This window comes from Barbatula barbatula (assembly GCF_947034865.1).
Source record: "Barbatula barbatula genome assembly, chromosome: 20".
In the NCBI taxonomy this organism is placed as follows: domain Eukaryota; kingdom Metazoa; phylum Chordata; class Actinopteri; order Cypriniformes; family Nemacheilidae; genus Barbatula; species Barbatula barbatula.
In genome coordinates this window covers 3,589,272-3,615,698 of record NC_136783.1, presented here as the reverse complement: position 1 = coordinate 3,615,698, position 26,427 = coordinate 3,589,272, and the positions used below count along the sequence as shown (strand labels likewise).

At 38.8% G+C, this 26,427-nt stretch overlaps 1 protein-coding gene across 1 annotated transcript in view; it reads right to left on the bottom strand.

Annotated features, from left to right (window-relative positions):
* iars1 (isoleucyl-tRNA synthetase 1) overlaps nt 1–26,427 on the bottom strand; it is a 49,480-nt gene that overhangs the window by 15,327 nt on the left and 7,726 nt on the right. The window contains exons 6-25 of the mRNA XM_079482774.1: nt 25,216–25,333; nt 24,988–25,135; nt 22,047–22,134; nt 20,063–20,123; nt 19,809–19,904; nt 18,959–19,081; nt 16,732–16,823; nt 15,815–15,913; nt 13,080–13,206; nt 12,145–12,218; nt 11,783–11,977; nt 11,298–11,384; nt 11,097–11,180; nt 8,998–9,142; nt 8,604–8,724; nt 8,348–8,439; nt 7,670–7,747; nt 6,499–6,620; nt 4,461–4,563; nt 4,135–4,218 (exon numbers count right to left, since the gene is read on the bottom strand). Coding sequence (XP_079338900.1) covers nt 4,135–4,218; nt 4,461–4,563; nt 6,499–6,620; nt 7,670–7,747; nt 8,348–8,439; nt 8,604–8,724; nt 8,998–9,142; nt 11,097–11,180; nt 11,298–11,384; nt 11,783–11,977; nt 12,145–12,218; nt 13,080–13,206; nt 15,815–15,913; nt 16,732–16,823; nt 18,959–19,081; nt 19,809–19,904; nt 20,063–20,123; nt 22,047–22,134; nt 24,988–25,135; nt 25,216–25,333 — 2,137 coding nt within the window. The remainder of the gene's footprint in view (nt 1–4,134; nt 4,219–4,460; nt 4,564–6,498; nt 6,621–7,669; nt 7,748–8,347; nt 8,440–8,603; nt 8,725–8,997; nt 9,143–11,096; nt 11,181–11,297; nt 11,385–11,782; nt 11,978–12,144; nt 12,219–13,079; nt 13,207–15,814; nt 15,914–16,731; nt 16,824–18,958; nt 19,082–19,808; nt 19,905–20,062; nt 20,124–22,046; nt 22,135–24,987; nt 25,136–25,215; nt 25,334–26,427) is intronic.

Genomic DNA, 26,427 nt, shown 5'->3' with positions numbered 1-26,427 from the left:
AGAGCAGATCTGTCTGTACTGCTGCACATCATATTTCATGTGGACAGTCACAGAACCATCAGTCTTTAAATAAAACATGGCAAATGATGAACCCATGCATTTGGAGGCTTTGTATATACAGACCTTTTACTCTCCCTCCCCAAAGAAATGTATGAATTTAAGAATTCAAAAAGTTTTGTTGTGTTGCACTAGCAGAGAGTTATGGATATAAACTAGAGAAATAGAAAGCTCAACAGAAGTGTGAGAATACCAGCACGCTGGACAGTTCACAGGCTAGCTAATGATGCCCATGGGTGTGGGCTGCTTGCGTCAGTGAAGGGCTAAAACACCATCACCTCTCTTATTACTGCATGAAAACGCATTCAAATATATCTCATCATCTCATACTAAATAATGCAAAGCCAGACTCGCTAAGACTTCAAAAACCGCCCTTCTGTGAATATAATGCCTCTTTTCTCATGAATATATTTGCGAGTGGGTCACGGTGACTGTTGAGTGTGTTGTGTGTGTTCAGAGCTATCGGAGTGATCAATGGCAGGCGTGTGCCACCCACTGCTTTCTCCATGGGGCTGTTTAACAATCGTGCGTGGAAGATGCAGTGACAGAGCAGCTAATTTTAGCTCGGAGACCCGGCCTCCCCATAAATCACGGCGGCAGGGGATGCGGATGAAGGACACAGGTTGAGTGTGTCTGCTCGCATATGGCGTTCGTGTGCACTGGAGGACAACTGCTCAGTAAAGCATCTCTACCAATCAGCTGTTTGGAAACTGCTCACGATCTGTATTTCAAGACATTTAGTAACTACTGCATTAAGGAATCATGGAACCCCATTCAACCCTGAATATTTCATGTTGATTTGTTATTATCATTACAAACACAGAACTAAATATAGCTGCAAGCAGCAATTATCGGGTTTCGAGAAGTTTAGGCAAGTAAACGTCGACCAGCCTCAGGGATGGCAAACTAACATGTCCACAATCGACAATACAACCCCACACCCAGAAAAATAAGTCAGACGGTCAGCATTGGCTCATACAGACCCAGGCATGCTCACACACACATGCACATATAGGACATACATTACATTATCTTATATCAAGTCATTCGGACAATTCAGTAGCGAGACTCACGTTATCAGGATAAATTAGTCAAATCCATTTCAGAAATGGCCCTAACACACATCCTCAATGAATGATAGGGACTTTAGACCCAGAATTTTGACTTAGGTGATCAGTAATGGTCTATGCAGACTACGCATGCTTACAAAGACATGTATGAAAAGCCCATTTGAATGAATATTTCACCTTTTGGACTTTTATGAAGGCATGCCTCTTCTGATGAGCATGCTTGTTTTGAGTCATAATATGTATAATACTACTTAATTGCAAGTCAGTTGGATTATTTATTAAGGAGTAGCAACCTTTAACGTACATTTTTCACGTTAGTATAATAAAGGACCCTGTAATGGTCACACAACAAAAAAACTCAACATGTTTTTGATCATTATTGACCTAGAGAGTCCAGAGAATCGTACTGTGGTGGACATTTTGAAATTGCTTGAAAATCAAAGAACTAGTTTGCAAAAGTACGTTTTTAACATCATCAGCAATAACTCCTGAACCGTTTGATTGACATCAATGGATCAAGAGGCAAATTTGTTCAGAATGAGAAGAGCTATCATATGATTTCAATAGTTTGTGTGTTTGTCAAATGTCACGTGATACACAATTGTTTAAGTAATGAAACACGCGTCAATTTAGCCATTTCTACTGGTCTAGCGCCACCTAGTGTCCAAACGCCACCTTCTTTAGTAGGTGACCTTGGAGTGATGGTCTACACATATGTTCCAAGCCCCATGATGATGTGTTAATCCCTTCTGGATTTATGGCCATTTTAATGTGATAGGCTCCGCCCAGTTCAGTTTTTGGCCCCCCCACAGTGTATGAATACAAATCTCATCTTTTTTTCAATGATTATTTACATTCACACTGCACAGAAGTCATCTGCATTGGTTTGGTTCTGATCGGTTGAAAAACCAAGGACTAGTTCGCGAAAGTAGGTTTTTAACATCATCAGCGATAACTCACGAACCGTTTGATCGACAGATGCGTGTCCAGAGGCAAATGTGTTCAGAATGAGAGGAGCTATCTTATGATATCATTAGTTTGTGTATATGTCAAATGTCACGTGATACACAATTGTTTATGCACTCTAAAAGCGTTACTTCGCCCCCCGGTGGCCGAATGAGTTCATATTTCTTACAGACCTTCAGGACCACGAGTCGAACAAGCCCAGTGAGTGTCGTTTCGATCGGCCTCCATTAAACCTGTCTAATGAGTGCTCAGAATTCATTGGCCGATGGCGGCCATGTTTTTGGAGAAACGCCAAAGACCTTTTATACAGTCACGGTGCATGACACAAAGACACACCATACCAAATAATAAGTCGATCGGGCAAACGGTTACGTAGTTATAGCCTTTTTCAAGTTCTTTGCTATTATAGCACCACCTAGTGGCCAAACACCGAGTCTTTTTTATTGTGACCCCGGACTGAGGGTCTACACATACGGTCTAAGCCCCGTGAAGATAGTTCAAACAGTTCACGAGTTATGGTAATTTTATGGTAAATTATTATAAAATGCAAATTAGCGAAAATATTTGCATACCGGAAATGAAATCGGAGATAGACATTTTTTAAGTTTGGAGCCAAGGATTCCAATGACACCAAACACTGATACAACCAACTGACAAAGTCTCGAGTTTCTAAGACTTACGGTTTGGGCTGGGCGACGCGTTTTAAGCCAGAAGAAGAAGAAGAATAAAAATCCTTACAAAAACAATAGGTTTTCAGCCCTTCGGGCTCGAAACCCTAATGAACATATGGGGCTTCGTATGCAAGAATGCTGCAATTCATAACTTTTGTCACTCTATCGCCAACTCTGTTTGAAACACTAAACTGCAGGTTACTTTACATACTTATCTTCACGTGGGCTGAAGTCAAATGACGTCAAACTCACATTTCCCACGGAATAATAATCGACAGGTCAACTTATAAATCATTACTATAAGCTTAACATTGTGAATTTGGGGAAGATAAAGGGACAGTTTCTGTCCAACATCAGACTTTTAGTTACTTGCATAATAAGCAATATTTGCATTTCATGTTTCAAAACATGTTGTTTTACACCATTTTGTCCAGGAAAATAGTTTAGAAAGACTAAGAAAATGATTTAGTTTAGTCTCGATTAGTTTGTCACATTTGAATGTTAAACAGATGCTACAAAACTATTCTAGTCAAGTCAATACACTGTCATATAGACTATAGACTGAACATGTAACGTATGCGCCTGATGTCACAAATTTCACATATTTGAAGAGTTAGCATTTTTAGACACAGAAAAGATGTGAAAACGGTTGAAAATGGTGTTCTGTAAACTAGTGATAGACGGATATATTGCCGTGGCCGATATATCGGCTAATATTTGGAAGTTTTTAATTATCAGCATATTCCCATATATTTTTTTAAATGGACAATCTTTTGGTCACCATGCAGCACATCAGCATTTTAAACATAAAATACCACTAAGGTAAAGTAAATACGTATTACGTGAAGTCGTGAACACGCTTTGCAGAACAGAGCAAGGTGAGAACTTGTGTTTATTAAGCATATACATTTACATTTTTTTTTAGAAAACAACATTCATTTCGCTAGATAAGATCGTCTGGTATCGTTTAAAGCCCTTTGAAGCTGCACTGAAACTGTAATTTTGACCTTCAACCGTTTGGAGTCCATTGAAGTCCACTATATGGAGAATGATCCTGGAATGTTTTCATCAAAACTCTTAATTTCTTTTCGACCAAAGAAAAAAATACATAAACATCTTGGATGACAAAAGGGGTGAGTAAATTATTATGAAAATGTATGTTGGAAGTGAACAATTCCTTTCATATCGGGATCGGCCATTAAAAACCCATATCGGTCGTCCACTAATTCAAACCCACAAAACTCAATCGTTTTTTTTCCAGATTGTACACAAACAACTGCTCATTCTTGGTAATGTATAAGGTCATCTGCTGGACAATGATGAATCTCATCTGAAGCTGAAATCATGGGATTTAGGGAAGTAACTCTTACCTCCAGAATATACTTCTGCAGGGACTTGATGTCCTTCAGAGCTTCTGGATCCTGATGGATCACCACCACTTCTTTCAGCGGATACTGAAAAATACCAATATCCCATTTAGTGAGATCATTCTGTGTAGTTTGTTTGGAAATTAAATGCATGCAAATCAAGTAAAGATCACTGGCATGGGGCAAGATGAGGAACATGCATATAAAATCATGATGCTGAGGTTGTTTGTGTGTCTGAACTGCAGGGCATTCTTAGGTCATCAATTTGAAAGGGCAGTCTTCATAAAAAACACATTTATAAAACAAAGCAATAATAATGTTTGTTGCACCTTGACTGGGAGAGTCTTTCTGTCTCTGATGACGCGACCCAACTCAATGACCGACTGCATCTGTGCCACAGCGTTCTCAATGCGCTTGTCAATCAGAGACTCTCTGTCAATCACATACACAAAATAAAGTTAGCCTATGACAACCCTTAAAGTCCCAGTGAAATAAAAATTGCAATGCCTACTTTTTCATGAAATATTGCAGCATTTATTGCAAAAAGTTAATCAAAGTGGGTCATTCTCTTTTTAAAATTTGTGTGCCCCCATAATCTTAAATAAAAATCTGAAAACTTCCTGTAATGACCATCTATTTTAAATAACGTGTGTTAGACAGCTTGGGCGTAGCATCCGTTAACTCCTCCCCTTCAACGGTCAGTCTGCTGCCAGTTTCATTTCAAAATGCAACAGCTGTTTTTATATATCCAATCATATCGTAGAGAAAGACGACAGCCACTCCCACTATTTTTCTCATTAGAAATTCCATTTCACTAGGAAATTCGTCAAAATACGATCACAACTTCCGGTTCATGAGGACTTTAAAATACCTCGAATACAAGAAATCTAGTTCTGCAGTATTTCTAGAAAATGGTTAAGCCTTAGTTAACAACACAAAAATCCAATATTTTTGGTAATGTTGCCTGATAAGATGAGACCACATCTATATCACTTTATTAGAGTGACTATTCATTTTGTTTCTTAATTTTTCAATCTCTGGTCATTTTCCTGATAATGAAATTTTTTTATTTTATTCTTGTACATAGCATAAACGTTATTGCCACTAAAAGTGCAGTTTCAAAACCCCCACTGCAAGTTTTACATTTACTGCAGAAAAGCACCATCATTTAGTTTTTCCTGCTTAATTTTTAATGCGACTGCAGCGTGCAATCCAACAACATAAAATACAGCCCACAGTCTGCAGCAGTGAGTCTGAAATAATGAGAATAAACTACTTCCTCCCAGTCTGATCTCTGAGAAAAGAGAAGACTGCTGAGATGAGAAAGCAAAGCAGCATCAGCACAAGCAGCAGCAGGACATGTTTAATTTGTTAATGACTGGAGTCTCCTCTGGACGGCCTCTGTGTCTCTAACTGCAGGTCACCTCTGTGCTTATTATACACTCAGGTCATTACGGAAATACTGATGGAGACAGGGACGGACTGTGGGGGAAAATATCTTCTGTGCGTCTCACAGCGCTGGGCTGCATGTAAACGACCGCAGGGTCATCTGAAGAATTCTGCTAAATGTGTTTACAGACAGAAATTTAGGGCACAGTAAATCACTCCAGTTGAATGAAAGGAAGCGCAAGGATTCTTCAGCCCTGAGTGCGATGCATTCATCAAAGTGTGCTTGACTTCAAAATGTTACTTTTTAATTTAACATTGCGTCATGTTAAAGCAACAAGCAAAGGTCATAGGTTTGACTCCTTAAAACACAGATACTACTAATTCATCAGTTTTTCCTTACACATCCGTTTCCCGAACAAGCTACAATAAGCAACAAACACTGTTTATATTTTTGTATGTTGCCAGTTATAATGCGTTGTGAAATGTCACTGGTCTAAAATCACATCCCATCACATACCGAGTAATCCTCAAAATAAGTATTTACTATATTACACTGTTAAAAATGTACTTGTCATTTCATCAATGAATTACATGCAAAGTTCAAAATGTTGAGAAAATCCGATACAGAAAATGTTTTTATAGTAATATAGTGCTCTATTTGTAAGACTTGTATTTTCGTTTGTGTGTTAATCTTGCAAAAAGAATTGTGTTATAGATTTGACATTGAATGACCCACAACTGTACAGTAGAGGTCTCAGCGATGGGCTATTCTATCTACAAAAAAATCTCTTTCAATGTCTTAACATTAACAGGAAAGCTGTAATAATAGTAGATGTAAACTAAACTAACCTTAGGGCAGACTAAATACATTTCTAAGTGCAATCACATTCTTCATGTTGGACATCTTGAAACGAAGTCTGAGGGAATCACCCAAAGTACTTTTAAGTAGAAACTGTAGTGTAATGTGATGTTGTGTACCGGACTTGTGGAAGCATGAGGTAGTGAATACTCCCAGTGTCCTTCTCTTCTACTGACGCTGGATCAATCAGGTGACGTAGATTCTGATACATCAACTCGGTTATGAAAGGAGTGAACGGGGCCTATTCACAACCAAAGACAAAAATCATTGAGTATCTCACTTCTCCATCTCAACATCAGACTGCAAACTCTATGAATATTATAATGAAAACTCAATGTCGGGGTTAACTGTGAACATCATATTCATATCCAGCATTCATAAAGAGACTTTTCTGGTTTCTTATGGTCTTTCATGGTGTGGCTGATCTCCATAACTTTGAAGTTCTTGTTGTTATAAGGATTCATTCTAACATGAAATACTTTCTGAAAAACCACTGGCCAGGGAAATGAGGCATTGACTGATCTTTTAAGACACTGCTTATCTATCAAATTAACTTTTGGGTCAACTATAAATTACTGTGGTAAATTAGCTCTGACCTCATACGCCTGAACGGACCTGACCAGCTTTAGAGACGTGGAGAACTGTTACTCCAAAAAAAAAAACTACAACCAATAAAGGCTCAAGAGACAATTATCAAGGTCTAAATGCATTGGAAACTTATATTTTATCTAACATAATAGAATACTTTGTTCATGTAAATGTGGGTTGTTTCAATTTATTAAATAAACAACTGCAAAGCTTTCACTTTAAGTAACCCCTATTAAAGTAATATGCAAATAATAATTTGGCATCTCCCGAAAATGCATACCGAGCTTCAGGAAGACTAGTCAATAAACTGCGGTACTATGAAGAAGAACTAAACAAGACGCCAATCTCTAAAGAGCAGCTCTGATATGGCATGTTTTTGAAAAAAGTATAGTTGCCAGGCAACCATACATCTCATCCACCCCATAATAACATAATGCAATTAGCCACAGAAACTTCATGCATGCAAAGTCTGGTGATATTGCACCATGCAAATCACAGAATATTTTGAAATGGAAAAGTTTATTTCAGTATTGCATCATTCGTCCTCAAGCATTGCTTTAAATTTCTATATATTTAATCATTTCATCACTACCCGCTGAGAAATGGCCTGTTCCATTGCCGCCTCCTGCAACAGGAACATTTTATTCTGAACGCGTCTTTATTTAAGAAAAAGGATGCAGGACCAGCATTACAGTGACTCACCATCAGTCTGCACATGGAGAACAGCACGCTGAAGAGGGTCTCCAAAGCATGCATGCAGTCCTCAGTGCCACTCTCACCCTGACAAAGAAAGAGATGCTTAAAACTACAAGCAATGTAAAACCACATAACATGTGTGTACTGCACTGCATTGTTACAGTATGCCATCATGTTTAGGCCTGTGGTATGCATAAGGTGACAGCTAGGCATTCTTCATTTGAGTAGAATAAATTGAAAGGCAAAATAAAACTGATTATAGAGATATATTATGGTGAAAAATTCACGTTGTGGTCTCAGAATAAAGACGGGTGTAAGACGGACACCTGAGGCACACCATCATTTAATTTTAATGTGTAAATGCAATTTAAAAAAACAGCGTAATGCCTATCATAGAAAATTCTTCTTAATCTCACAAAAACACATTGAACATGTCGGGATAATCTCAAAATCACACTATTTTACCATTATAAAATCATGAAAAAAATATTTGTTGCACATTTTACTAACAGCAGAATTCAGAATGTCAAAAAAAATTTTTTTGCTAAGCAAAGTGCAAATTCGTACTTTTTGATTTTCGGGTGACATAAGAACCAGTTGTTCTTGACAAGTTTTGGGATGTTTTCCCAATAATAAAAGGCATGCTCTGGACGGTGTTTGTGCATGAGTCACATTTCAGCCTACCTTCAGTCGCCTGCGGTTCATCCGCACATACCAGTTGGTGAGCATATCCACAAATTTGACGAGCTTGGGAACCACAGTATAGAGCCTGTAGGCTGGAAATTCAAGCAGACAAAAACAGATATCATCTATTTCAGACCGTCTGTGTTGTCAGATCCTTTTCAGGTTGTCACAGCTTTTACATGGAGGAGTTACACATCATTATCTGGTGCAGTGAGAATCTGTGTATGATCTCAGACCTACAGCTGGTCTCACTCACCTCCCATCTCATTTTTGAAGAATTGGATTAATGATTGAGAGAAAGACTGGATCCATTTGTCCATGATGTTGTCGCTCGAGCTGGAAGTCTTCTCGTTGTAAAGAAACTCTATGGCCTCTTCCTAAAGAAAACAGTTACCAGACAGAGTAAGTTGGACTCAACTATCCATCTATCTGTACGCACTGGTAGACACAGAACAACTCATGCACTATATCTAAAATCTTCAGATGTCAAATGTCAGCTCCGTTTGAAGAAAGGACCAAAATGTAAGGAATTACTTATCATGTAGAAACTATAAGGAATGGATGGAAGTCTAAGTATTGTTTTTTAAACTGTCAGTGCATCAAAAACCAGCTGAAGACATTGACGAGATGCTACGGATCAGATCATGTACCTTTTGCAGTCTTTGGATGTTCTGCACCAGGAAGCGATATGCGTTGTACCAGGGTAGCAAGACATCTTTAAGCACATCTCTCACCCCCTCTTCTTTGAAGCGAAGGTTCTCAGCACGGACCACAGGAGAGTTGATCAGATACAGTCTAGTGGGAAAGACACAGTGGAAATTCTCCATTCTCCAGATAAATAAGACCAGAGAAATCAAGACTAAAAGAGAATAAAACTCTGCACTGCATCAGGAGCTTTACTACTTTATATCAAAGAAGATCTTTTTGGCCAAAAAATACTAAATTGAGTAAAATGGCACTATAATACCATGCCTTAAATGTATTTTGCTATTGCACTTTCAGTTGCCTTACATAAAGATCTTATTGTTGTACCCTTGTCCTGTGCTCCTGACTTTACAAGAACCGGACTTTCAGTCATGAAATAAAAATCAATAATAAAATTAACTACAGTTTTAAAAAACAATCAGATTTGTCAAGCAACAACTGAGTTGTGAAACGTGTGAAAATAACTTACTACTGCATTTAATGCAGATACAAATTTAAACTACAGATTTCAATATTATAGACATCACAACAAATTACACATCTTCAGTTATAACAAACAACAAATCAAATAACTCAGTACAGTCAATGTTGGTCATAGGCCCAGTAGATATCAGCATTTACTGTCAAGCATTTTCTCGCTTCCTTGTAAAGATGATTATGAATTACACCCACAACATAAAGATTGGCCATCGACTGTGAATTCAGCCGTGACTTCATCTCTATTGTGTCCCTATGATGTAAACCCTGCTGAGGTCAGAACAGCACACGCAAGTTACAGGAAAAGCTGCTCAAGTGCTATTTCTGTCCAATGTAATTCAAAAGGTAAGCTTCTGCCCCCACAAAACTCAGAATCACAGACAAAACCCTCAAGGTATGTCAGAAATACTGTAACTTGTACTATCAACAGAAGTACCATAGAGTAGAGTATTCAAATTGGTATTTAAATTGGTTAAACATAAATTGTGATTGTTTTTCACTGCAAATTGTTTGGATGTAAGAAAACAGCAGTTGCATTATGAAAGGTGAACTGACTGGAGGAGTCACTAGATTTCAATTGAAGATTATGATAATGAATTTAAAAAAAGAGAATGACCCACATTGATAGACTATTTACAATTACGCTGCAATATGTCATGAATAAATGTTGATTTCAGTGGGACTTTAAGCTCTATGTTACGGGTTATTCTTTCTTTGTGGTTGTGTTCTCTTATTACAGGTAAATTGGGTGCACCTGATGTCGATCGGGAGTTGGGTATTTGAGAGGAACTGGATCCTGGTGAATGGAGAGGGGTTTTCTCTTGTCGAGGGGCGTGGACCTTTCCTTTTGTATATTCTTTCGATTTATGTTTTGTTCAGTTGTGTTACATATTGGTGTATGTTTTGGCTCTTTTCTTTAATGAACCTTTAATTAAATATACATCTAATATTTTGTACTACACGTCTGTGTAGTTGTTGCTTTCTTGACTCATGATAAGCGTTTACATTTCACTTGAAACTACTGATTTCCTTTTAGCTTAATCGAAGAATCAATTGTAACAAATCCTAAAATAGTTGTTTATTTAAATATAGTGGTGTTAGCTTCTGTCATGCTGTATATCGCAAAATATACAGTGCTGTACATATACATAATTGTAAACTAAAGCAAACAAATCCCTCACTGAATGACTTCTGTAATGTCAATTAGATGCACATTTTTATATGGTTTCAAGTTAATTTGGCACATGCGTCAATACTGCTTAAACTGTACTCTGTTGTGTGTTTGGATCAATACACACTTCTTGCATTTAGCCACCAGATAATCAAATGCAAAAAAGGGGATTTAAAAGGGGAGCCTTGTGGGTCGATGTCACTGTTTTCTGTGTGTTCTGCACCATATGGATGGACGGGTCTAAATAATTTAGTATTTATCATCCATACGACCATGTCACAAGCCTGCTTCAGGGGGTATGTTTACAATGGCACATCGATTTATATAGTGAGGTACAGTTACGAACATCTAGAAATATGTAGATGGTTATGTTGTTTTGTGGTGTGCTGTGCTTACCGGAGTGCATCAGCGCCGTAGCTCTGCACAATCACATTTGGATCGGGGTAATTCTTCTTTCGTTTGCTCATTTTCTGCCCATCACTGCATACACAAAACAGATGGACAAAACATTCAGAGTGTTTCTCAGTCACTGGATCATAAACACGCATTCTGTACTGGACAGGCTAAACATTATAAAACCCAACATTACAGAATTACCTTGCAAGAACAAGACCGTTGACAATCACGTTCTTGAACGGAGGCTTTCCAAACAGGGCGGTTGAAAGCACAAGTAAAGTGTAAAACCTAAACAAATAAACACAATGTATGTTAGTGGATCAACAATGTAGACTTTAAAACCCATTGTCAACATTCATATTTGCAATTCAAGTGATAGTCCACCCCAAAACTAAAATTATGTCATCATTTATTCCCCCTCATGTGGTTCAAAATCTGTATATGACTCTGTGGAAAACAAAAGAAGATATTTCGAAAAATGTCTCAATGGCTTTGTGTTCATACAATGGAGGTCAATGGGGTCAGAGTTGTTTAGTTACCAAAACCCTTCAAAAGATCTTCTTTTGTGTTCTAAAGAAGAAAGAAACTCACACAGGTTTGGAAAGACATGAAGGTGAATAAATGATTAAATTATTTAAATTTTTGCATGTATATCACAACATATCCCATGACTGCTGGTTCCTCACCATCCTCTGGTCTGATCGATGCCTTCAGCGATGAAATCTGCTGGGAAGGTGTCCTCAAACTCCCGCCTGTTCTCAAACGGGTAGTGTATCTGGGCGTACGGCATGCTGCCGCTCTCGAACCAACAGTCGAACACTTCAGAGACCCTCTTGAGCTGACCCTTTCCACAGCGAGACGGGATAGTCAGACTGTCGATGCTAAAACACACATCAACATCCCATCAATCACCTTCAGCCTTAAAGAACTACAAAAACACATCTCATAGGATCTGAGGATGACAACATGTTATATTAACGCCAACTAGATGAATTGTAGGAGGACAACTCATGTGTTTTTAGAGAATAGGGTGTGGATGGTGACTCACCTCTCTCTGTGAAGATCAGTAACTTTGGTTCCCGTCAATTCTTCGAGCTCAGCCATGGAGCCCACACACACCACCTGAACCAAAACAGCCAAAACCAGAACAGCAGAATGACAGTCAGCAAGATGTTTGGAAGCAAAAAGATAGACGTGATGCGGTGCTTTAGTTCAAAGAGTGAGACCAAGATTTTATGGTCTAGATACGAGTTGGGTCTGTTGTTTTATCATCAATTTCTTTATCATCTAGCAGATGTAAAGCATCCTTAAAAAAACAGGTTTGAGGTATGATTTATGTCTGTTGCATTAAACATTTTGAAGACTAATGTTGCATGACCAAAACAGTTTAGTAAAACTGCCCAGTGGTCACAAAGCAGAACAACCTTGGCTTTCACCAGGTGGCCAGTGAAGTTTCCTACAAAAGTGTGTTACTAAAAGTGAGCGGCAAGGTTGGACCGCTGTCCTCGTTTTACGCCAGGCTCAGGTAATATGGCCCAGATAGAGGCGCATCGGCAGAGAGCAAGAGAGTTGAGCTTTCTGCCCCCGCGACGCTCGGGGAGTCAGCGGCACTCCAGAGAAACAACTCATTATGCTATTTTCAGGAAACAGGTCGTCCTTCTTTTAGAGAAGCGCGTCTCTGCGGGCAAAGACGCCAACAACCCAATTCTGACTTCCCTCAAGTAAAACACACTAAACACTGCGTTTGAAACCACTCTCAATCTTTCACACGGTCATCTTTCCAAGAACATTAAAAGAGGAACTCAAGAAAAGAAAGCAAGTGACGTCAGGGTTATGTCTATAGTTTATAAGAACATTCACAATAAGCGGAAACACTATTATTTAAATACTATATTATTCTTCATAAATATGTTACATTTGAAAAGCAAAGAAAACGTTGTTCTCATGTCTGCCCTATAAAAAACTTCTCCATCCATCACTGACCTCTTCATAGTCGTCGCTGACCCACAGCGGGATGGGCGTCCCCCAGTAGCGGTTCCGGGAGATGGCCCAGTCTCGTGCGTCCCTCAGCCAGTTGCCGAAACGCTTCTCTTTCACAAACTCAGGAACCCTGGGTACAAAACAGAGCCCAAAGGATACTCATACATTACAGCCGCGGAATACAGTTAAGAGATCATTTCAAAATGAGTTCTGTTTTTCTGAATTTAATATTTATAGGTGTGTGTTAAGGTCAAATAGATTTTATTCTGTGAACTACTAAGAATATTTCTCCCAAATTTTTGCAGAAAATGAACACTGGAGAAACCGGCCAAAATACGATAATTTATTTTCAGATCTCAAATACTGCAAAAAAAAACAAGTTCATGTTCACTTTAAAGTAATATTTCTACATGTATTTGGGAAAAATAGTTATGTGATAACCCGGATTTCTATCACAGTGTTCATGTGTCATGCCGTCAGTCTTTCACATAGCTGTTGGATGATTTTGTCCCTCCTGAGGTTTGATTTAGTTGAAACTATGAACTGGAACGACCACAATACATCTAGAAATGTTGATTTTATGAACGTTTGCAAAGGTGTCTTCGTTTTCCGGCAAAACTACAAAATACATTTTTTTTACAACACGTCTGGAATCTTTAACTGGCACCTCACATGGGTAATATACAGGATGTGATCTATCACAGCAAAACACATCTATATCAGAAACATGATGCTTAAATGATTCATGGACCTTGACTCATAGGCAAGATTTGAAATATTGAGCGAGACAAACTCAAGACACCATCACTTTATTCTGATGCAATGTCTCAGCCACAATGAAGACGACGGCCTGCCTGAACTGCCACATGCTACACTTCATCATTTACACAACACTGTCTCACAGCTCAAACCCGAACCTACAACTCAACCAGTTGTGACTTCATTCATTTATAGTCACATTTGTGTGCAGCTCCAAAAACAAAACCCATATGTATAACAGTAAATGACATTCACTTGCACCTTAAGCTGATTTATAATGAAAACCTATAAATCTTTTCAAACAGACTTAAAAAAAATGGAATCCTACCAAACTCTGTTACGAAGATTGTGGGAACTTTGATCATAATAACATTGCTACTATTATTAGAAGGGAAGGACTTTTTTCTTGAGTAATGAAATGAGTTAAAGGGATACTTCACCAAAAAATGAAAATTCTGTCATCGTTTACTCGCCTTCGAGACCAAATCTGTATTAATGCGTTTGTTCTGATGAACACAGTGAAAGATATTTGGAAGAATGCTTATAACCAGACAGATTTTGCCTCCCATATTAGGAACTGAACTGTTTGCTGTCCTACATTCTTCAAAATGTCTTATTTTGTGTACAACAGAACAAAACAAATTATATTCATTTTTCCTACTATGGGAGTCAACGGGGGGCAAGATCTGTCTGGTTATAAGCAATCTTCCAAACATATTTCTCTGTGTTCATCAGAACTAAGACATTTATACAGATTTAGAACAACAAAATGATGACAGAATTTTCATTTTGAGGAGAAGTATCCCTTTAAAATAACCCATCTCTAAATACATTAGAAATGTCCTCTTGGGCGTCGTCCAGCTGTCTCTCTCACAGACACGGCTCCTGGAGAACTGTTCAGTATGAACTGCAGTGAAGTTTCATCAGACCACCGTTGACTTCATCAATTCTCAATGCGAAGAGGCATTTCTATTTAGGTTCCATCTCGGCACCCAATACATCAATTTAATGATTCCTCTGCTCCTCCATTCTCTCTCATCTCTGCACTAAATGTAGAATTATAACAGCCTTGTCTAGCGCTAGATTTAAGGCTATTTCACACCATCCACCTTTCTTCAACAAGCCAAAGGAAGAAAGCTATTTAAACAGTTCAGCTTTGTGTGGAGCGCAGATCGGAGAGGGTGTGATACTCTGAAGTCTGTCATTTCTACATCAAGGGAAGGCAAATCTCTCCGCCATGACATCTAATATGAAACATCTTTGGTAAAATAATGCGTTGATGAAAAATATTCATGAAATGTCAATCTCTGAAAGAGGTTGTCAACAATAATGCTTCCCTGAGGTGAATCGCGGCCGGCCACAAACAAGCCATTGTGAAATAATGAAGAAGGCTATTAGCTTCAAAGTAGTTTATTAGTATGGAAGAACGCAGATTAAAGGGCCTGAAAAACCTCTATCACCATTTACAAATCTAAAGCAACGTAAAAGTGAACCGTACCGCTGCTCAAACCACAGCAGAACCCCGGACACAAGAGAACCCATGACACGCAGAATATTTACTAACCATACACAGCCTTTTCCCTGTGTTTCTATACTGCGCAGGATATAATGGACGACTTTAAAGTAATTGTGCTCTCAGAAAACCATTAGCAGTGCCGCTGACTCACACTCACAGCCTGAAAAAACGATTCAGTAAATCTGATATCCAACTATTTCATTAATATTTCACATTCTATATTAACATTTATTTTGGTGGGAATCTTTGTAAGTAATCACAGTATGCAGTATTTGCACATTCGCGTATCTTATAATAAAATATAAGGCTTCTGTTAAGCATGTGAAACACTTCACTTTGTATTCATGTGGAGCATCTTACTAGTTGAGAAATTGAAAGGTGCAGATTTGCTGTCTGGTGCAGTTAGGTGACTTTAGGGTGTGGAATACACAGGATTTAACACAGAAAGCATGATGACTTTTACCAGTAACATTTGCTGTTGTTGTCCAGAAGTTTCTCCACCATGTGTTCCACCCTCACAAACCAGCTGGGCACCGCTTTATAGATCAGAGGCGTGTCCGACCTGTGACGGGTCAAAACATACATGAACATCATCAGTGTCCGTCAAAGCCAAGTGTATCATTTATTTGAGTTTCGAAAAGAAAAACATTTTGAAAACAAGATTTAGCTTGGCCTGCTCAAGTATTCTCTGCTCAATTAAATGCTAATTCACTGACCAAGTGTTAAAAATGAAAAAAGCTAGCGTCAGGGCAACAGATTCTAGGATCTGTGCTGCTGGGAGATCGGAAAAAACACTGAGGAATTTTCTAGAAGCATATTGACGTATCCATGCTATGATTATAAACCATGAGTGTGCCTGAATTTTAGCTGTGAAGGCAAGAAAAGACGCTCAAGCCTCTCAGCATCGATGTTCTGAATCTCCACGGATGGGCTGTCAATATCCTCAGCCCATTTCTACCGACACACCCCTTCAATATCCATAATCACCCCTGTCGATTCGCAGCAATGTGGTGAGAGAGTCCGATCTCATAAGAGTCAATGAGCCAGTGATTTATAGATGGCGTAAGCGCTGCATGAGTTGGTCTTCTTCAGAGGGGTTTGTGAGGCTTTGCTGTGACCTCTGTCTGTAAACTCATGGTCATCTGTGCTGCTGAAACAGCAGAGCTTCTATTGAACGCAATATGTTAATGTCCCTGCCCTGTCAGGCCCCTTTCTACAGCCCACACTATCCGTTTAATGCTGTCCCATCCAGGTGAGCGACGATACCTGAATACCAGAATCACCCTGAAAATTCACAATGTGTTTGAATAGGCGCTACTCAGGTTTTGACTCCTTTCTTCAGATGACTGCGAGTTGTGATATCTGATCTGTATTACGCACCTCCAGCAGAATGGATAGTTGTGTTTGAAAGTGCTGGCGTTCACCAGACGCCCGTTCTCCTTCAACCACTTGATGATGTTCTTGTCGGCGTCCTGAAAGCATCAAGGTCACAAACAATGAAGTCTCGCTACGAATACAGCACGACACTTAAAGAATCACATATCAGCTGAGGGAATCTTATAGTCTCTTAAACCCAGGACATGACGGTCCCATCCATAAATGCAAATGCTACTTAGATTTTGTAGTTTTTGGTAGTCTGGCATAGTGGTTGAAACTATGCCTCCTTTATGCTTGGAAATGTTGTCTGGATGAGGTTTTGAAAACGAGTATATGAATTACACTATGGCCAAGCCACTCAAGCAGAGTCCTGTTGCTATGGTTACCTCATCCGGCAGACGCCAATTCGGTTCATCATTGGCGTTTATTCACCATTAAGTGAAACCATGATCTCTGAATCACTTGAAATGCAAAGGTTGTAGTTATAAAAACGATATGAAAAAGAGTATGTAACATAATTAGATAAAAATGAGTATTTTTCTTAGGTACTAAATAAAATAGTGAGATTAAAATGACTACGGCGTTGTGTTCCTCAGTTAAATCTCGCCCGCTGGACTGAACTCCTGTTATCAGCGTTCTTGTCGCCTAATTCCACGTTTATTTGGAGTGGACTCCGATTCTCGCCTCTACGGAGCCCTTTTAAGGACATGGGATGAAATAAATATGAGAGGGCTTTTGTGTTATCTCGCAAAACGTTTGTGTTCTCTCGCAAACATATTTGCATTATGTCGCAAATCATTTGGCGAGTTCGGACAAACACTTTATGTTTAATGTCCAGCTGGCTGAGTTTTAGACGAGCTCATTGGTCTATAGTCGCTGATTCCCGGACCAATAACTTCTTATAACACAAGTGACGCCTCATTCTATGTAACGTAAACAATGAACTTCAATTTAATTTTCCATAAATTGTAATAATCGCAGGCGGGAGCCGGCTGAGACAAGACCGAAGGGATCGTCTGTAAAGTGCAAAACCCAAAGATCATTAGGCTACAAAAAATGTCCTTTAGTTTGACTTTAGTCATTAACTTCACTCCACTTCAGTGCTACATACTTTTGTATAACTAAAGCCAGCTTAAATTCAGCAGGAGAGCATTAATGTGTAATCTGAATTTGGTGACACTACTGTGTGTAACATTGAAGTTATTAATGACTATTTTGTAGCAGCGCTTTTTCGGATTAACAGTCACTTTGCAGACAGTCCCTTTGTCCATGTTGCCTGCTCATATAGAGATCAATTTATATTCTCGTTTTGAGGAAGACTGTTATGCTGGACCTGAAAACTACATTAAATGTACAATGTACAGGTTGATGTTATTCACACACACTGTGCGATCGTCTGGGAAACTATATACTTCCTGTTAGTATAAAACCGTTTAGTATTCTACATGGTGTATAGTATGTTATGTTGGACACAGCTCTAAATTTTTGTTGGTATTCTACGTTTGTTATTCGCAGTCTGTATAGCAAACACAAAAGAAGACATTTTGAAGAATGTTGGTTAAGCAAAAATGTTTTGTCCCCATTGATTTGCTTTGGTTTTGTGTCCATACAATAGAAGTCTATCTGTCTTGTGTCTACAAAAAAAATCTTGTTTACTCCAGCTTTAATCCTCCTAGTAGCATGGCCTTGTAAACTAACGGTACTGTTTAGTGTGTTGACAAAATGTTTATATGCTCTCCTACTTGCAAGTCGCTTTGGATAAAAGCATCTGCTAAATGAATACATGTAATGTAAATGTAAGTGTGGTGAGGAAGGCGGGACGAGAGCCGTGACGCCGGGCCGGTGGCGTGAGTGATAAGTGGAAGCGGCTGTGCGCGCACCGGTCCCGCATCTTATCACGGAGGAGATTGGGAGCTTAAAAGGACTGTTGACGAGAGAGGACCGGGCCCGGACATATGTTTAGTTTGTGTATGTTTTATGGCCGGCAGTCGACCGTGAGGTGGCTGTCGGTTGGTTACTTCCGTGTTTATTGTTTATTTAATTAAAGTTTTGGTCTTCAAATGTTCGCCGGTTCCCGCCTCCTTCCTTCCCTTCTATGGATCTTTATTACAGTAAGTCAAAGGGGACCAACAGTTTTCTGTTACCAACATTTTTCAAAAGATCTTCATACTGGTTTGAAATGACAAGAGGGGATGCAAATGATGAAGTTTGAATACGACAGCATCCATACCTTGACATATTGACCAGCGAAGTGAGTGACCTCAGAAGTGAACACGCCGGACGCATCCACAGGGCAAACAGGAACCGAGTCCCTCTGGATGACCTTGTAGTCCATGCACACACGGTAATCATCCTGTAAACAGAGAAACACAACATCCGAACAACACTTCAGTAAACAGGGATTTACCTGAGAGATTACTAATTCTACGAAAATAAAGACAGGACAGCCACGGGACAGTGTGTGTGTGTGTGTGTGTCTTCTCATCTTCTCTGGATACGACACAGAGACAGTTTTCAACACTGTTTTGGGTATTTGGTTAAAAACATCCATAACCGTAAGCACATATAAAAAATCTTTGTTGTTAAGTATATTCCGTTTTGAATTTTGCCATTTCTGCTGCTAAGGAGATGTGATGCCGGTCTGCTTCAAACGCTACGTATATATGAAGAGCAAAGTTCAGTTTGGTCACGGCAGATGGTGGAATTGTCTGAGTTTCTCGCAAGCCTTCTGGCAAACAGCAGATGAAAAGCGATATTAGTTTTCTCCAAAAGCTTCCTTCTTGTGACTCTTTTTAATAATTCACTTCACTGCTTTAGGTGACCCTCGCGTTTTCTTATATGACTGATACTGTTCAAGGACATCTTCATGCTTGGACTGCTTCATATTATTTCTTGGAAATGAACTTACAAAACCTTAAAAGTATCTCACGACTGATTCCATGAGTCATCATGTGACTGTAAAAACAATTAGCATTTTTTAAATATTTAGAATCAGAAACCTTCACAAAGGAATGTGCGTGCGTGCAATATACAAAAAAATTGATAATAACGGATGAGTGAGATTTTAATGCATAACTTACAGCTCCGAAGTACGGGGCCTGATGTACGACTCCTGTACCATCATCATCACGCACATAGTTATCCACCACCACAGTGAACGCTCCATTCTCTTTACACTGAGCGAGAGAGAAAATAAACAAACAACTAATTCATATTTCATGTGAAGCTCTGTGTGTGTCACATCTCAACTAAGACTAAAAGACAAGGCTTTGGGTCTGAACTATGTTTTGAACAGATTTATGATCCAAGTGAACGACGGCATTACAGTGTTTACCTTGATGAAATACTCAAACAGAGGTTTGTATTTCTTGCCTTTCAGGGTCTTGCCAGGAAATCTATAAGAAAAAAACAAACATCACTCAACAACAACAACAGAGCGAGTAGAGAAGGAACCTGATCTTTCACCTTTATAAGATATCAAAGCTTACAAGGGTGTACCTATGATAAATACAAACAATATTAACTAACAGGAGTTGAGGTTTTTTTCCATTTATTTCAAGATAAAAGACCAAAACGAATGGCGAACATAGTGAAAACATCTTTGAGTATGGGTTAGACATGACCAGCATTCATTTTTCATCTCAAAACTTACACGAACTGAGACCCATATCGGGCAACAGCTCACGTCCATATTGATAAATGCCAAGTTCTGCGTGGAAGCAAGCGTGCGTGCAGTTTTCTGGCGTACGATGTTTGATAAATGAGGGCCAATGTGTTGTACAAAAACACTGGATATTATATAAAGTGGCCTAAGAAGTTATTATATTGATTCTATTATCTTGCTGTTTTGTTTTATTCTTAGGATGCAGGGATCTTCAAACTTTTCTGAATTCATCGAACAAAATGCTGACATACAGCACTTCATAAACATGAAATCGTACATATATGAATCGAATGTTTCGATCTATCTTTCGAAAGATATGTTATAGGCTATCCCTTAAATAACTGACACTATCGCACAAGAAGTGCTGTGGAAATAAGAGTCTGTCATTGCAGTCGCAGTCTCTCTTGCAGAAGAGCCGAGGAACATTAATCACAGATACAGAGAGATATTCATCGATAAGAGGAGGTCAGGGTTTAATCCCACAATACTTCAGCACAGTGTTATCTTCCCGCTGTACAACAAACCTCTCTCACATCCCTCCCAAACACAGCAGCCAAATAAAGCCAAAGACAACTCCAGCACTGACACAACTCTAATGAATCACTTCAAGACACAGAAACATTTCATGGGTGTAGACCATGCTGGACTTTCTTTTCCACACTTGCCATGTAAAAGCATTGTTTCCGCTATATTCATTTGGCCATGGTGGGCCACAACGCCAAAGGTCCTGACTTCAGTGATGCATTGTTTCCCATTCATCCATAATTTGTCCGGCCATTCTTGCCCAGTTTGCAACTCCTTCATTAGTTTAGAGGCTTTTCTTCAGAAGACGCATATAATGACAAACCTAGCGTCTTTTTGGATAAACCGTTCATTCAGCTGGAAAAAGTAGTCTCGCTTTGCTGGTGCATGAAACGCATCTGCGAGTGAGCGGCAGAAGGCAGAGAGAAGCCAAAGACACTAAATGGAAACCTAAAACCTGGCTTTCGCTCTTTAAGCGAAGTTTCTTGGTTATAAAACAAACTGACAACAGAAACAGAAGATATTCAAGTGGAAACGGCTTTATTGGGCGACACGCTGTATTTAATGTTCAGAGAGTAAATACGAAACGGGTCTGTAGTTGCAACTTTTGCTGCCTTCATGCGCTCTCGGATATTCAGTAATTCCCACTTCAACCTGGAAATAATTAAAGGAACAGTGCTCTTTTAATGTAAAAAGGCACTTGTAATGTTTTAATGCTACTAAATCATTAGTAAAATGAGTGTTACTAAATAATTTAAATGTTAGTCAATCCAAACGTTACTTTCGGGTTTGTGGTGGGAAGTATTGCTGTATTAAAACTATGTGATGACGTCACAAATATGTTAATTGGCGTGTGACATCATCAAGGGCCACAGTTTCACAAAAGCCTAGTGGAAACACTGTAAAAGACTAGAATTTCTCACATTTTCATTTACATCACTGCTCTCTCGTCTTCAACCAATGCTTCAAATCATGTTAACAGTCAATAGCCTCCATCAATAATAAGCCAACAGAAGTTTTATACTTCACTTAACACTTAACAGCCTGAGACTTAACCAGACGCTTTGAAAAGGGTGTTTGTTTTGCACAGCATTCCCCCACAATCTGTACACGACATGTGCAGCAAACTCACCTGTCCAGGATGGTGTATTCACTGTCAGATTTGAAGAGAGCGATCAGCCTCGCCTCCATCATGATGTAGATCTTCTCTGAGCTGTTATCTGAATGATAAAGAGTCACAACTCTAACGTTAAAGCAGCTCTTCTTTAATTCATGCCCTCAGCAGCCTGTTGTTTAATGCAATATATGTATTTGTTCAAACATATCAATGTCATTATACATAAATGATTTGACTGCATAAGCTAACATGAGCTTACAATGAACAATACTACAGTATTTTAAGTTTCTAATTATCTTCATGTTATTTTCTTTACTTAATAATTTGTGTTTAATATCAAAAGTTGCATAATCCAAAGTTTCATGTATTTACTAATGTTAACAACAAATACAACCTTATTATTACCTTTTTAGGAAAAACACAACAGAATGTGTTATGTGATAGATATATATATGAAGAGTTTATTTTCAAAATGAGAACTCTTCTAAAATCATTTTTTATTATGCATTCCTATTAATATCAATCAAACTGGTTGGTTTGTTTTGATTTAAGCCATAATAACAAAAATTCAGCTTACTAACACAATAAAGACATGATAACATAATAAATAACATGACTTTTGAAAAACATCTTTTTAGCAATAAACTCTTATATGTATAAGAGTTTGGTTCCATAATGAGATAACTCTGTTTTGATTTTATTTTTCAAACATCATGTTTTCTATGTTATCGTGTCTTTAATGTGTTAGTTAGCTGTATTTGTTTGTTATTATGGCTTGAATCAAAACAAAGCAACCAGTTTGATTGATATTAATAGGAATGGTGATGGGTGACAATCCTTGGTTGTGAACTTTGTGTTTCACTGGAGGTTCAGATTCCGTGTCACTGAACAGCGCAGGAATCAATCTCCCTCTATCTCTAACTACCTACACATCCATCTTCTCGCACATATATGAACCCATCGATCTACCATTTATCCACCTACCTACAGTTATCCCTACGCACAGCAGCTGTTTATCCGCAAACCTCTTTACACTTGATTTTTCAATACATCAAACCCAGACAGGATATTTAACAAAAGTCATTTGCATTCTTTACACAAGCAAGATTAAGTCATAAAGAAAAAGTGTGCATTCATACTCCATTTTGCATTTTTCTTGCATGGTGAAATGCAGAATCTAATGACTTTATTTGTTATTTTATTATAGAAGAACTGATTGCGTTAACTCTGTATTAAGTTATTAAGTCTGAGGCTTACAACTGTCCATCATAAACTAACCTAGCACTCTCGATAAACATAAAAACAGATATTTATATGGTCTGCTAAATAGCAAGCAAAGCTTTAACAGCAGAGATATACAGGAGAGAGCGAATACATCATTAAAAGATGGCACTCCCCTAAAGGCATGATGGGAAATGATGGGGAGGAAATGTTGAGGTACTGATGCTGCATTGGTATTCTGCGCGTCTCTCTCATGCAGCAGAAGCCGGCGATGAAGACATGAGCGGCTTCACAGCGCCCCCTGTCAGCCGCTGCAGGACACTGAGTCCTGAGGACAAACTGGGTCAAGCTTTTATTCAGGGATCTTTAGAGGAGATCCAAAGCTACGCATGTTTAAAAAAAGACCACAAAGTGCTATTTTTACAGATTAGGCTCTTTTTAAGTGACCTCATTGGAAATTTCTTGTCAACCCACATATTCTGCGTTGAAGTGGAGACGCGTGACGGCGTATGTACTCTGTGACCCTCTTAGTAGCGTATTCTACATTCAATGACCAAATAGCATTGAATTTATCACAGCACAACCCGAGAATAAAACACAGCAGTCACTCAACAGCACCATATACGCTTGTGACACTCACAAAGTATTTTTATACTTACGATATTTACACTAATACACTTAAATAGTTATTGCTACTGACAGCATGCCTATAGACAATAGAACTCAACACTAGTAACAATGCACAAAATTTCACATCACAGCCATTCATTCAGGTCAGAAGAAGCATCGTCATAAAAATAAGAAAACCAAAAAGAAAGCAAAAAAAATTTGTAATGTAGTATCATATATTTTAATGATTACAATGTAACCAAAAATGTTTAGCAACATAGAGAATGTGAAGCTGACATCACACCCTATGTTGCATGTGGCAGTGGCGCCGCCATCTTGGGAGGATCATACTCCACTGCTATCATTGGTTTCTTTTGATTGTAATCAGAAATAATCTACAGGCACTATATTGTGTGTGAATGTGAACCGGAAGTTAAGGTGGGGTCACAAAAAAACGCATTCCCAGTAACGTTTGTTTATGTTGTTTATATGAAACCGTTTATAGTCCTTAAGAAGTTGGTCGCCTGAAATTACACCACGTGATTTTCTGATTTTTATGTTAAAGTTGTTTAAGATCAGAATCTGAGTGAAGAGAGGATTAGCAGTGGCTCTGTTTATCTCTTCCATAATTTTATCTTTCTAAAAGTGAAGCTATTTTCACAAAACAAAAAAAACAATCAATTACATCAGTTAAAGTGATAGTTCACCCAAAAATGAAAATTCTGTCATCATTTACTCACCTTCTTGTCCTTTCAAAGCTGTCTGACTTTCTTTCTTCTGCAGAACTCAAAATAAGTCATTTTGAAGAAAGTTGGTAACCGAACAGCACTCAACCCAATTCACTTCTATCATACGACACAAAACCAATGAAGTGGGTGCCAGTTAACAACATTCTTCAAAATATATTCTTTTGTGTTCTGCGGAAGGAAGGAAGTCAAACAGGTTTGAAATGACATAAGAGTCAATAAACAATGACAGAATCACTTTAAAAATGTCCAAATGTATTATAATTATTTTATTACTCATCCTTGGACTATTTACTTATTGTGTCAAACATTTAGTGACCAATGGCAAAACTGTGTATTGATTAACAGTCACAATACAATAATAATATGTTGATCTTTACCTTTGACCTTGACGTAGATGAAGTCAGGGTTGACACAGAGAGCCAGGTTGCTGGGCAGTGTCCATGGTGTGGTGGTCCATGCGATAAAGCTCACCTTCTCATCCTCCAGCAGAGGGAAGTTCACGATCACAGACGGGTCCTGAACGTCCTGTCGATCAATTTATAACACTTTAGAAATCGGCAAAAAAAGGAAAAAAAATCACTTGAGCAGTATGTAAAAGCACTGACCTTGTAGTTTTGATTAGCCTCAAAGTTAGAGAGAGGTGTGTTGCAGGCGGTGGAGAAGGGCATAACCTTCACCCCTCTGTACACCATCCCTTTATCATACAGCTGCTTAAAAACCCACCTGAAACACAATATTTATTCAATATTTTGTCATGTCATTTAATCAGATTAGTCTATTTACTACCAAACATTTTCAAAAATGCATAAACATATGCAAAGTTAATTTGCAAAACTCGGTTTTTATTCATTTTCATATAGAGAATGTGAAGCAACGTCACGCTGTGTTGAAACCAAAATCGCAGGACTTAATGATTACAGAACTGTTGCCTTATATCTGTGGCCATGAAATCATTTGAAAGACTTTTACTGGACCCCCTACAGTTTGCTTACCAAGCAAACAGGTCTGTGGATGACGCAGTCAACATTATACCCTACAACTTCTGAACATACAAGGGAATTATGCAAGGATCCTGTTTGTCAGCTTTTTACAACCCCTCTGTGATCGGTCCACTGCTCTTGTCCCTGTACACCAATGACTGCACCTCTACTGACCCCTCTGTCAAAATCCTGTAGTTGGCAGATGACACTACAGTTATTGGCCTCAGCCAGTACAGTGATGAGTCTGCTTACAGAAGTGAGGTTGAGCAGCTGGCAGTCTGGTGCAGTCATAACAACCCAGAACTAAACACCTTAAAAACAGTTTAGATGATAGTGGACTTTAGGAGAAACCCCACTCATAATGAACAGCACTGTGGCCGGAGCGGAGTCATTCAGGTTTCTGGGCACCACCATCTCACAGGGCCTGAAGTGGGACATTCACATTGACTTACTGTCAAAAAGAGGCTGTACTTCCTTCGCCAGCTGAGGACGTTCAACCTGCCACAGGAGCTGCTCTTACAGTTCTACTCACCTGTCATTGAATCATTCCTCTGCACTTCCATAACTGTCTGGTTCGGCTCGGCTGCAAAAACTGACCTCCGAAGACTACAACGGATAGTCTGGACTGCTGAGCGAATCACTGGCCCAACCCTCCCCACTCTCCAAGAACTGTACGAGTAAAAGAGCTCGCAAAATCACTCTAGACCCCTCACAACCTGGCGACCCTGCACACTTTCTCTTTGAACTGCGCACCAAAGCCAGACATAAGAAAAGTTTCTTCCCTCACGCCATCTACCCCATAAACAATTAAATGTTCTACTGTGAAATGAAAACATT